This window comes from Eucalyptus grandis, chromosome 1 (assembly GCF_016545825.1).
Source record: "Eucalyptus grandis isolate ANBG69807.140 chromosome 1, ASM1654582v1, whole genome shotgun sequence".
NCBI lineage: Eukaryota > Viridiplantae > Streptophyta > Magnoliopsida > Myrtales > Myrtaceae > Eucalyptus > Eucalyptus grandis.
Window position 1 is genome coordinate 53,334,275 of NC_052612.1, and position 13,256 is coordinate 53,347,530.

General features: G+C 39.9%; 2 protein-coding genes and 1 pseudogene across 2 annotated transcripts; all 3 read right to left on the reverse strand.

Annotated features, from left to right (window-relative positions):
* Positions 1-95: 95 nt before the first annotated feature.
* On the reverse strand, positions 96-1,182 carry LOC104436108 (temperature-induced lipocalin-1-like). The gene is made up of 2 exons (XM_039302096.1): positions 637-1,182; positions 96-470 (listed from the first exon to the last, which is right to left on the reverse strand). The coding sequence occupies exons 1-2, from the start codon at positions 1,006-1,008 to the stop codon at positions 345-347; spliced, it is 498 nt and encodes a 165-aa protein (XP_039158030.1). The 5' UTR covers positions 1,009-1,182; the 3' UTR covers positions 96-344.
* Positions 1,183-3,420: 2,238 nt separating this feature from the next.
* Positions 3,421-4,583, reverse strand: LOC104436109 (temperature-induced lipocalin-1). The gene is made up of 2 exons (XM_010048836.3): positions 4,064-4,583; positions 3,421-3,856 (listed from the first exon to the last, which is right to left on the reverse strand). The coding sequence occupies exons 1-2, from the start codon at positions 4,433-4,435 to the stop codon at positions 3,674-3,676; spliced, it is 555 nt and encodes a 184-aa protein (XP_010047138.1). The 5' UTR covers positions 4,436-4,583; the 3' UTR covers positions 3,421-3,673.
* Positions 4,584-7,829: 3,246 nt separating this feature from the next.
* Positions 7,830-10,800, reverse strand: LOC104438831 (annotated as a pseudogene).
* Positions 10,801-13,256: the final 2,456 nt, after the last annotated feature.

A 13,256-nucleotide genomic window follows, 5' to 3' on the forward strand; every position in this document is an offset into this window, starting at 1 on the left:
GGGACAAGATAAGGTTTGGTGGACGGTTCAAGCATATGTCACTCTCGGCTTCAATCAGTCGCACATTTACTGGCAGTCTCAATCAAACAAAAGGCAATCCAAGAGGGGTCTGACAATCGAACAGCTCTGAGTCACCGACAATAACTCATCGCTATCACAATGTACCCACATAGCAGAAGGAAAATGTACCGGATGTATAAAAGCAAGTTGGATCATATGCTGTTTATTCTGAAACTCATGTTCACTCAAGGTCCCACCATCTTCATCAATCTGCTATAAATTAAAGTTTACCTATACTACTAGAATGGATGATCCCCTCAAATGTCTATGGCGTCCTTTGGTCCTCATTTACGGGGAGTGTCGCTCTGCGGAGTCTTGCGGATTTTGCTCACGTCATACCCTACTTCTTCAGCCTTCTGAACCAGCTGATTGTAGATTCCATCGTCTAGATGGCTCTGCCTGCTCAGTATCTGAAAAGCAAAAATCTCACCAATTAGCCGACTAAAAATGACGGAAATCAAGAAAAGAATCATAACACGACTCCCAAGTAAGGACAAAAGCCCAGGAGTTCTCAAGTCTCTGACCAACAACATGGGCCAAAAGAAAAAAGGGGAACTTGAAAAGAAAGTCGCATACCCAGAGATAGTTCCTACTGGGCTGACCCACGAGAGCATACTGATAATCAGCATCGAGGTGCAGGACCCAGTAGTCCCCAACCACAGGGACGATGGGCAAGAACGGGGGCACGTAGAACTTCACTTTGAGTTTGGCCTCGTTGCTGCTGGGGTCGACCTTGTAGGCGGTGCCCTCGATGGAGCCCCTCTTACCATTGGCCCACGTCTCGTTCAGCACGCGCACTGTCCCGTCCTCCTTCAGAGCGTACGTGGCCCTCGTGTCCACGCCGTTCTTGGGCTGGAACCTCGACGGGAAGGTGGCTATCTCGTACCAGCGCCCCATGTACCTACGCAGATCGAGCCCCTTCACAACTTCCATCTCTTTCTTCGCCATTCTTCCCCTCTTTCCTCGTTCTTGGGTCGCGAGGCAGTGAGGAGGAGAAGGGACCGTCACGTGGTTTTATGGGAAAAGGCGAGATTTTTCTCTCTCCTTTTGGTTTTCCTGTTGCACTTTTGGGCTTCCCTTCTTAGGATGAACTTGAAAACTAGGGAATGACATTTTGGGGAGTGTGACGAGGACGATTCAAGACCTTGCGTGCGTGGGGGGTACCGAGGTGGAAAGTTCCAGCTGTATCCAGAAGGTTCTTGGGTGTTTCTGTTCGGGAGTTCTTTCTTTTTGTTGAAATAATCTTGTCACGGTTATCTTGTAATGACACAGATGCTCTGTTCATGATGGATGAAGGATTAGTGATTATTAGGAAGTCCATATCATCATTTATCAATGGTTTGCCTAGTTGAAATCGTGTGAATTCTGACCATATGAAATCCTTACGTCACGAATGATGTAAATTCATATGTTCTTACCATTTATGTTTGTCTAAGAGTCAAGAGGTTTTTTTTTTTTTAATAGAAAATTCCTAATAATAAGATAAAGTGTCATCATTTTCTAAAATAAGAGCTTGAAGTGATTAGGTTAGTATCATATAAGGACATAAAGTGATTTCAAATAAGGATTTAAAGGTGACTAGCCGAATATTCTGGCCAATCAAGTTTGTTTTCGTCCAAAAACAATTTTAATTTTTTATTATTTTCTTGTTTTTTTCTTTCTTTTCAACAAGGGTTGCCAAGAGGCCGGCAGCCTCACTGAACAAAGGGCGAGGACCTCCTTACCTAGATCTAGTAAGGGCTAGCCTCACTTGTGGCTTTTGAGGGTGGCTTTGCCTATGGTCGGCGAGGGCCTTGGGTAGGTGAGGCCAGCCTGACCTAAGGCAATGGTTGTCCTGCCCAAGCAAGGGTGGCCCAAGCAGGGGTGGCTTTCGCTAAATTGGTCCCAACTCTCTCTAAGTATTGCCAATGGTTGGACATCACTTGAGATTGGTCACTGGTGAAGAAGAAAGCAAAAATAAAAAGAAAGGGAAATAGAAAGAAAAAGGGAAAAAATCAAAAAAGGTAAAAGACTAAAGAAAGTTATGCCATTATTTGAAATTAACATAATCATTTTAAATCCAATTATTTGAAATTAACATAATCATTTTAAATCCCTATATGAAATAAGTCCACTTCAAACCCTCGTTTAAGAAAACGCGTGCACTTTATATTTTATTTAAAATAAAATTCACTTCAAGTTTTTATTTAAGAAAATAAAAACATTCCATACCTATGGTATTTGGAATTTTCCTATGTTTTTATGTTCTCCTTTATAACTTGAGATTATAAAACATAAGATCTTGAAAATGTGAGTGATCATCGCTACATCGACAATTTTCATTGCAAAAAGCAAGAGGGTGGCTACCTATCAACTCCATTAAATCACATCTCTTCTATGAACTATTGCACACAAAATCTATCTTATCTCTATGATGGGTTTGATTCAACTTTGCAAATAGACTTTCGATGTAATGAATACTAAAAGCCAAAACCTTTTTTGGGAAAATGCAAATTGCATGTTTTTTTTTTCTTTTTTTCAAGAGACTTTGATTGCATTTTTCCGGCAAAGGATTTTTGGCTACCGATAAGCCAGATTTGGTATTGGTGGCTATCGACTCGAGTGACCTCCAACCAAGGTCGCATGAGACCCAATCAAGGGCTACTTGAGATTACCTATCCCCTAACGCCCCTTGCCCGAGTCACACAACATCAACTACCCCTTGACAAGATTTGGTCTCTCGACCCTTGCCAATCACCCTCACTTGAAGAAGATAAACAGTTATAAAAAAGAGCAATATCAGAAAATTAATGAATTGGTACTGATAATTTTGGAAGAAAATAAATATTTTAATCCTAATTTCAATATCTCTATCCCGTAAGTGTTATTTCAAAAGGATGAATAAGAGTAATACCAGACCTTCAGCATTCTCAAAGCCAACATGTGATCAAAAGTTATTTAAATATGCTTATAAAACATCCCAATATTTCCCCAGAAGTTGAAAAACCTCTTGAAAAAGCTAAATCAAATCAAACGCACCCAACGTTGGTATCACCTGGGTTGGGTGGCCAAAGGCTGCCTCCTTCGCTCCTCAACTGGCATTTTCATCAACCCCGACATGAAGGGCATGGAAGTTTCGGTTTGTTTCTTTGATGGACGACCTTGTCCAAGTTTTTCTGAACCTGATCATCTGTTCCAGCTATTTCCCACAATGATTATTTGCATAATTCACTACTAGGAAAACGACCCACACGACAAGATAAGGTTTGGTGGACAGTTCAAGCATCACCCCCTTCAGCATCAATCAATCACACACATAGTGACTAGCAGGGAAATTTGCCACTAACCCCCGCTCCGTCAAGCGGAAAGGAATCCCAGATGGATCTCATAATTGAACAGCTCCTATTCATTGCCAATATCTCATCACTGACACAATCACCCCCACACAGCAGAAGCAAAATATGTATTAAACAAAACGAACGCATGGTAGTCTCCAGACTAAAAGATTTCAATCTGACTTAAAACAGAGGTACATCATTTGCTTGATTATTTATGAACACTCATATGTTCTCAGAACTCCATGAAGCCTCTGCTGCATCATCTTCATCAAGCTGGCTGTGAAATCGAGTTCCCCCTATCTTCCTAGAATGGACTTGATCCACCAAACGCCTTTGGTGTCCTTGGGTCCTTCTTCTTCCGGTGGAGTGTCGCTTTGTGGAGTCTTGTGCAGCTTGCTCACATCATACCCTTCTTCTTCAGCCTTCCGAACCAGCCGATTGTAAGTTTCTTCGTCCATCCGGCTCTGTCTGCTCAGTATCTGCAAAACGGAAAACCCACCAATCAGCCAACGACAATGCAAAAAGAAAGAATCAAGAATCAGAACCCAACTCGCAATCCCCACAAACAGCCCCATGAACATAACTCACAGAACAAAAAAATCCACCAATCCAATCGTCTCCGACCATCAATTTGGGGTAAAAGAGGGGAAAAAAGGAAGCCCGACAAGAAAGTTGCGATTGCATACCCAGAGATACTTCCTGCTGGGCTGACCAATCAGAGCATACTGATAATCAGCATCGATGTACAAGACCCAGTAGTCCCCCACCACAGGGATGATGGGCAAGAACGGGGGCACGTAGAACTTCACTTTGAGTTTGGCCTCGTCGCTGCCGGGGTCGGCCTTGTAGGCGGTGCCCTCAATGTAGCCGCGCTTGCCGTCGGTCCAGGTCTCGTTCAAGACGCGCACGATCCCGTCCTCCTGCAGGGTGTACGTGGCCCTCGTGTCCGCGCCGTTCTTGGGCTGGAACCTCGAGGGGAACGAGGCGATCTCGTACCAGCGGCCCATGTACCGCTGCAGGTCGAGCCCCTTCACCACCTCCATCTCTTTCTTCGCCATCTTTTCCTCTCTTTCCTCGCTCGCGGGTCTCGAGTTCGTGAGAGGAAGAAGGGATTGTCTCAGGATTTTTATGAGTGAAAAGGTTGAATCTTTTTTTCCTCCCTTGTCCGTCGGGTTAACCCTGTTTCTCCTTGCCTTCTTGCTGCAGTTTCTTTATAAAGATAACGTAAAATCGGAAAAAATGGGGAAAGAGATTTTCTGGCATGACGTGGAGGATCCAGGACCTTGCATTTGTGGGGCGCCGAGGTTCAAACTGCCAGATGTATCCCTAAGATTCTAGAGGGTTCGTCGTAGTTTTCTTGGAGGATAAGAACAACGTGATAGGAAGTCTTAGATTATGCACCGTGTAATCTTGAGAATATATATTGTCAAAAAAAAAAAATCTTGAGGATATATATATATTATATTTGTTAACATGATAATATTTTAGGAACTAATCGGTAATAATATGACAGATTCTGGGTTTAGCTTCGCATATTTAAGAATATGATTAATATTACAAAGAATTTCAAATTGAAATAATTACAATAAATTTACAAAAACTAACACACTGTTGACAAATTTACTTATTTTTAATTTCCGTTAAATTTATTTTTAAATCATTAAGTTGAATGACACGTGATAGTTGATTATATATTATTTGAGATTCTATTTTCCGTTTGTTATTGTTGTACTAATTTTATATTTTTTTGGTATTAATCTAATTTAATGGATGGTATATTTGTATATTGATTTTGGATTTTTAGTGGTAAAAAATTAATTAATAGTAAATTTATCAAAAAACTACTGATTTAAGGTTTTTTGTGATCATTTGAACTAAATTTCTTTGGAATTTTTTTTGGTTAGAAAATTAATTCATGGTAAATAGATATATCAATTTGAGATTATTTGTGATGTTAACCATTAGGAATAATAGATTTCGTCTATTATATCCGTTCGATTTCAAATTTTCTTTTGGATGGACGCTAAATTTTCTTTTGGATGGACGCTACATTAATGTCCAGTGGAGATGCAAAATTCCAGTTTGAATTACAGTGGAGATGCAAAATTCCAGTTTGAATTCGACGAGCTAGGAAACTTGGGAGGGAAGAAATTTCTCATGTGTCGACATCATGGGAAACATCAGGGGAGGACCAAATACGTCGGGCGCGAAGTTATCTTCGACGCTAAGGAAACAGGAAATGTCCAGGACGAGGTTTGCACAAAACTGGGTGCTCCGATGTGAACGCCAGACGGATTGCGCTCGTGACTGACGGCGAGAAAGGATGGATAAGAGTGGAAATGCTGGTGCAATGGCAATGGTAACCCAAGCTTTTAATGGACGGCATCGTCTTGTTGTCTAGTGAGAGATTCGACTCGAGAACGATAAAGACTGCAGATCACGCGCATCGATTCATCTTACTTAGTCATCGAATAGAGCTTGGAGAAAAAGGAGAGATCGCTCACTTAAGATATATATCGAGTACTCTCCCAACATTTCACTGTTTTCCTTGATGTTTTGAAATTCTTGATTAGACCGGGTGAATGGGACGATGCTAATTTTAAATTTAGACTTGTTGCCTCATTGCCAGGCCACTTCAACTTTGTCTCTTGTAATGATTTTTCCATTCAGCAAATCCATTTGATTATTCTTGAGAATGCCACACTAGGGAATTTTAGCTATCTAATGCATTACTATTCGAGCTTATTTGAACTGGGCTTAATATATTTTCTTTTCCAACCTCGAAAACAGACATAGCTTCTGCTGTGTTTTTGCAGCATAGATACTATGGAGAGTCGATGCCACTTGGGAAAGACTTATAATTCTTCAGAGACGGTGAGATTGCTTTAAATTCACAGCAAAAGCTTTGGCTGACTATGCCGATCTTACAGGGAGCTCGAAGCAGAATCACTCTTCTGAAGCTTCCCTTGTTGCGTTCGGGGTTCTTATGAAGGAAGTAAGCATTCTTATCTTCCACTCATTTTCTTTACTTTTCGCTAAAATGATATTTTCTGAAAATATGTGTTTTTTTCTTGATGTCTCCCAATACAGCATGCATCCCTATATCTTGATTTTCTATTTATGAGATGATAAATATGGCAAAATGCCTGTCATGTAAAAGTACACTTAGGATACCAAAGAGAGTCGATCTTCAAGCTAGTTTCAATAATATCATTGTAACTATTACAGATATATGGGGTTGGGTAATTTCTTGATGATACTTGTGGATTCAATGGTACAAGAAGGGGACGCCGTGTGCTACTCGAACCACAGTAGAAAATGCTATTCGGACGGTAGCAGATAAAAAATTGGGTCATTGCTTCCAAAGGTCAGCAACAAATGAGCCCTTCTTTCGCAATAAATGAATGTCGAGGTCCTTTCTAAATGATGGGCTATCAATGCACCTTGTAAAGTTTAAGGTTGTCCACATTTTATGAGACTGGTGCTAGCCACCCCACAAAGAAAAAGGCTGACATATTAATTTCAAAGAGAGATGTTCTACTTCAATGGTAGCAGCCTGGTTCAAATTGAAATACCTATATCTTGTAATTGAAATCTCACCTTGAATGTGTTATCAAACTTATGGAAGAAAAGAGAAGAGAAGAAGAGAGAATGTTGTGAAGAAGAGAGAGTTACAAAAAAAAAAGGTTGTTATATGAGAAAGCTGTTATAAACCATGTGTGATTTGGTCATATCCATAGACGACTTAACAACATATCTCTTAAGAATATGTATTTTATTGGAACCATCTTTGCCTTTCACGATCAATCATTATTTCTCTTCATGTCAACAATCACTTATTTTCATATCCAATTCAATCTATTTTTTCCAATTATTTATAGAATAATAATCTATTTCAAAAATCTTACAAAAAAAAAAAAAAAAACAATCTATTTCAACAATCTTCCACTTGTTTTGTTATCTGTACTCATTTACATAATTTCATAAATACAATATAAAATCTAGTAATATATGAATCTTTAATTAGTGCAAATAATTCCATTAACAAAATAAGTGGTAGAAAATTTTTTAAATCATGTTTCCATTTGTTAATTGAATTACCACACATATGAATTTATACATATTCAGTTAGAAATTTCCTATGCCTTAGCGCTCTTCTTATAGCCTTGTGCTTTCTTATGGATTCATGAACATTTACAAATGTTCATTTAACTTATGTTTGAAGTAGCACAACTTCTTTTGTTCATCTAGTTGAAGTTCATAACTTGTTACTTTAGCTAGAGGTGATCAGTTCCCAGGAGGATTGATCCCCAAAATTGGAAATCAAGAACCAAACCGATTGGTCCTAGCGTCGAGAATCAAACTAGACCGATGGTTCAGTTGGGTCCATGGAACTAGTCAAATTTCAAAGACGGAAGAGAGTGGCGAGTTTGACAAGAGAGAGAGAGAGAGAGAGAGAGAGAGAGAGCAGTGTGGGTCTCACTTCTAGTTTTCATAGCATTTATTTTACTTCCTTACAAGTCTCTATTGCATTAAAGGCATTTACTTTCATTCAGTCTCTCTCTCTCCTTTATGCAAACCCACTTCCCCTCCATTTTCTCCAAAAACCACCGTGACTAGTTCTTCATTTTAGAGAGACGACGAAGACACCTCCAATTTGCTCCTAGCTCGCTCTCGAGCCCTCATGGATCCTCGTGTCTGTGGTGTCTCCCCCCTCCTATCTCCTCCACGTTGCCCCATCGGCCCGCGAAACTCCCTGGGGTCAGATCAACTCCAGCTCCATCCTTGTCGCCCTCCTCGACTTAGCTCCCACCACACCGAACTCGTCGAGGAGGCCCTCCTCCTCCAGACCTTGGAGGATGTTATGCCTACCATGGAGAGAGGGAAAGAGGCATGAGAGTCGAGGGCGAAGAGCAAGCATGAGGGGCTACTGTTCTTTTAAGAACTTTAAGAAATAAAAGAAGAAGAAGAAGACTCGGTCCGGTCTAATCCGAGTGATTCCACCACTGGAACTGAAAATCCAATCGAAAATCATTGGTTTCATTTTTATGGAACCAGGAACCAAACCAGCCCTTTCGAGAACTGTCCAGAATCGGCCGGTTCGGTCCGGTCCAGACGATTTTCAATTCGAGCAGTCTTTGTTGTTCACCCCTAACCTTAGCCTTACCTTGATAAAACCCAAACTTCACTAAGAATGTTTTCTTACACTTGCTCTTTTAATTTTCCATGAGTACTAACTTTGCGCCCTTATTCATTGACAAGATATAATAGCTTACTGTTACCCATTGAACTTTGTCAATTTTGTTAGAAATTGTAATGTTAGGTTTTTTATACTTGACTATTATCAATTGGTCTAACACCATTCCATTGGCATTATTGTTGAATAAACCTCTCAAGAGTCTCTTAGTGAATGGATCGGTCAAGCTTTTATTTGTCCAAACATAAATTACTAAAAAAATTATATTAGTAATTAATTATTGAACATACTCATGTTGCAAACTATTATGTTTAAAGCTTGCTAAGATAATTCTGCACCAGTCTAGCTAAAAAATCTCCAAAAGTTTTCTTATAATGCAATATATTAAAGCTTATAATGTCCCTACTGTGTTCATACCTGCAAAATTTTCTTTCAACAATATGATACATTCTTCCAGGTGCATAAAGTCTCCTTGGGTCTCTGAGCTTCCTACCCTTAGGTATAAAGGTGTCCCTCAGGCAGACTGCAAACAGTAAGCATGGCAAGCTGTCCAAAGCACCAAGGCCTGGATTAAGAAATGATGATGACAACTCGCTCCGAGAGGTCTTTAGGAGCACACAAAAGGAAAGAAAATTGAGCCATAACATAAAACGTAATGCAACTCACCAGAAAATTGACTTGAAAATATCCTCCAAAGGGGTAGAAGTTCGTGGTAAAAAATCATCCTGTACAAAAAAGATGATAACAGGATCATTTACCCAAAAAGAAGCTCAGTAACTACAGGAGACCATTGCCTTTCTTCAAATGCCTATAGAGGAAAAGCACATTAACTGGCTTTGACATTCCTCTGATTTTAAAGGTCTCCTTCCTGTGCCAATTGCCTTTCTTCAAATGCCTATAGAGGAATCCCACATCGTACTACTTAGGATGCGATAGAATATTTGTAGGTGGTCTATAGGAAATTCTTGAGAATTGAAATCAACAACCTACTTGTGTCTAAAAAGAACAGACTGTATACCTGCCACCTATGTAGTTGGGTTCGGGGATGACCAGAGCCACTAGACAACGAAAAAACATATCACTTTATTAGCTCCTGAGTTTTCTCAAGGGACTCATCGCTGCGTTCTAGTTTAGGCTGAAAATACCACTGAGTTGCCAGAAAAATCGCCTACGCTGTCTATTCACGAAGATATAAACAAGAGCTTTTTAACTTGCAAATCCTAATATTATTGCCATTTCTCATGATACCCAAAGTTAGAGTTGGACCACCAGAAACTGCATCCTCAAATAAAAGAGTGAACAACAACAACAACAGAACTCCAGAATGAATTGGCTAAAGACATAACAGCAAGAGCCACCTAAAGTCAACAGCCGAACTGAGTCAGTGCTTTTGACCAAAAATAAAAATAAAAAAGAACTGAGTCAGAGCTACGCCGCTAAGTGAAGTTTCCAACAGTTCAAGAAACATTAGCTTATTGCACAGTCAACCGAAAACCAAAGCCATTAGAAGTTTGAACCAGCCAATTACCTGCAAGATTATAGAGCGAATCACGTTAGCATACTTGACCACCAAATTAAGCGAGATACACCTTGCCGGAGCCACCGTGTAACACCGCAGTTTACTCCGCGGAACTCCGCCCAGCTGATCCCCATGGTTCGCCACGATCTTTGCCAAGAGCGAAGCCACGCCAGACCCAAGCGAGTGGCCCGCAAAAATGATGTGGTACTTCGACCCATTCTCGACCCACAGCCTCTTCAACGTCTCCGATTCCTCATCCAACAGCCAGTCGCCGACTTCGTCAGCCCACGGTGGACGTAACCCCCGTCAAACATCTGCATGCCGCGCCGATTGTCCAGCAGGAGCTCGTAGTCGCTCTCCTTGGCAAGGTTGAGGCCGCGGATCGCGAGGACAATCTCCCGGTGGTCATGGTCGACGTAGATGATGTAGGGCGGGGCATGGCCAAGGGTCTGCTCGTAGGTGACACGCTTGACGAGCCAGTCGGGGTTCAGGGGGTAGCCGCCGGAGGGCAGGAACTTGGGGTGGCGGAGGTCAGGCTCGTTGACGGCGAGGATGAGGCGGCAGACACGGGGGACGAGCTCGAACTCATCGGGGGTGGCGGTGGGCCACGTGGTGCTGTCGTCGGAGCCGACGTAGGTGCAGCGCTTCCAGACCCAGCGGGAGCAGCCGAGGATCGCCACGCAGTCCAAGCCGCAACAGAGCGTCATGGCAGGTCCAGGATATTCCTGCTTTGTTGATTTCTTTCAGTTGCTGTGATTGAAGAAGAAGAAGATGGTGCCGCTGTCTGCGAGTTTTGACGTCAGGGCAATGAGGGATGAAGGTGGCGGTGGCTGTGGGCGTCGAGGAAATGAATAGATGCATCTCTTCATGTTCAAGTGGAGTGGCAATGGTGCCTTCTTTGCTTCTTGAAACGAAAATGCTAAGGGACTGAACAAAGGAATCACGAGTCGCCTGGAACTGAACAAGACCAGTCGGAATTGGCAATTCCCATAGGATCGATCTAGCTTCCCATTTCAATTTAATAGAACTGATGAGTATCGGTTTGGTACCCAATTGCGTTCCCACCTAGACTAGACCGGTGTATATAAATATATTTAAAAAAATTACAACTCAATTACTTAATTATTTTATAGTTTTTTAACCTCTATATTTTTAGTATTGGACATTATTAACTAATTTTATCTCTCCAAAGTGTAATAAGATTAATCATCTACTTTTTGTTCATTCTAATAATTCATGAGGTAAGTTCACCAGAAATCTTAAAATTTGTTACGAAAGTATAATTAAGTCTTAAAACTTTCAAAAAGTGCAATTAAATCCTAAAACTTATTAAGAAAGTGCAGTTAAACTCTAAAATTTCAAAATATATAATTAAGTCCTAAAACCTGTAATGAAGTGCAATTGAGTTCTAAAATTTTCAAAATATGCTATCAATGGAAGGACTTGATTTAATCAATTTAACAAATTTTAGAACTTGATTACATTTTCATAACAAGTTTTAAGACTTCATTACATATTTTGAAAGTCTTAAGACTAAATTACACTTTATTGACAAATTTTAGGACTTTCAATGCACTTATCTCATAATCCATTTACTTACTTTCTCAATTAAAAAAAAAAAACAAAAACAAAAAAGATGAGGAGACTGATTGGAGAATGTTGCGGCGCTCTATTATCATGACACAAAATTAAGAGGCAATAGCTTGTTTTAAAAGTATAATTAAGATCTCTCCATAGTCATCCCTATGAATCAGGTTGACGTTGAAAAAAAATGGATAGAACTATTAAAGGCTTATGTGGAGGTTAGGATTTTTATACAGAGTCTAAAATGCTAAGAGGACTACCTCATGACCTATGGAGAAATTAAATTTCTAGTTAATGAGTATTATCCATTTGGTCCAACCTATAGTTTTTAATTTTTAATCAAAATCAACTACTTGCAATTCAACCCGAATTTAAGACCGAGCAAGCTTTTGTTCTGCTTAGAAATTAGATTCATCACAATATTAATTGATGAATGCAATTTTGTAAGAATTAGAGATTGGTTTCATGGATCCATTCAGGAATCAGACTAAATTAGTAATCTGGTTCTCGAATTAGTCTGGTTCCCATATGATTCTATGGAATCAAGGGGTAGTTTTGATTCCAATTTTTTGAAACCGATCCTTAGTGGGCAGTAAAGGTGAGCATGATTCCTGGGTAGAACCTAAAACATGAATACTGGACCGATGAGAACCTATAGGTATCAGATTCCAATGTATACAAAGTAGGTTCTAGATTCCAAAAAATGAAGAACCTCTTAGTTAAAGGAACTTAGAACCTGGAACCTAGAACTTAGAATAAATTTTAATGTTTTTCTTGCTCTATGTCTTGCCGCGATTTTGTGATATTTCATACATTTCAATGATGAGTGTATAATCAGAAAGTACTAATTTAAGTTTTCTTTATTCCTTTGTGAAGGCCTTGTATGAGAAGGATCTTGCGCATTAGAACTTTTAGCCTTACATTTTCTAACACTCGAAGATTAAGCAAAGCACGTTTCACAATATACTCCATTGATGTAAAGCCCAATGAAAGGCATAGCTGATTTGGTCAGATCATCTGAAAACTATCCGCAGATTGTGTTTTGTTAGATTGGTTTTCTTTATTCATCCTTGGCCTAAAATACCAATAAAAGAATACAGTTTGTCAACTGATGTTAAACTTCTAGCTCACTGTGTGCTAAAAAACATACCTGCAAGCATTGTTGCTCTTGTCACTGAAAAGGGTATAAGTTTTTCTTTTCTGTTCTTATGTCTGTTCCGTTCTGACCTTTTCTTTGCTACCCAGAATGGTAACTCTAAATTGCTTGGATAATATGCAATTTTCAGGAGCTTTTCCGGTTTCAATACCCCACATGATAAAGCCAATGGACAATTTGGGATTTTATTCGCCCATATGTGAACCTAAGGTTTTAACCCTGGCCTTCATTTTGTTAGTAGGCTTCGTCTTATTAGCGTATATATGTACAGTGCATATATGCACACAAATATTTCAAATGTTTTAAGTACTTGGGACTACACAGCTTGTGTAATCACTCTTCCTAATGACGAAAATCGGAGTCATCATACAGTTTATAAATGTTTATAAATGGCTTACCTTTCTGAAGCTTTATATGCAAATC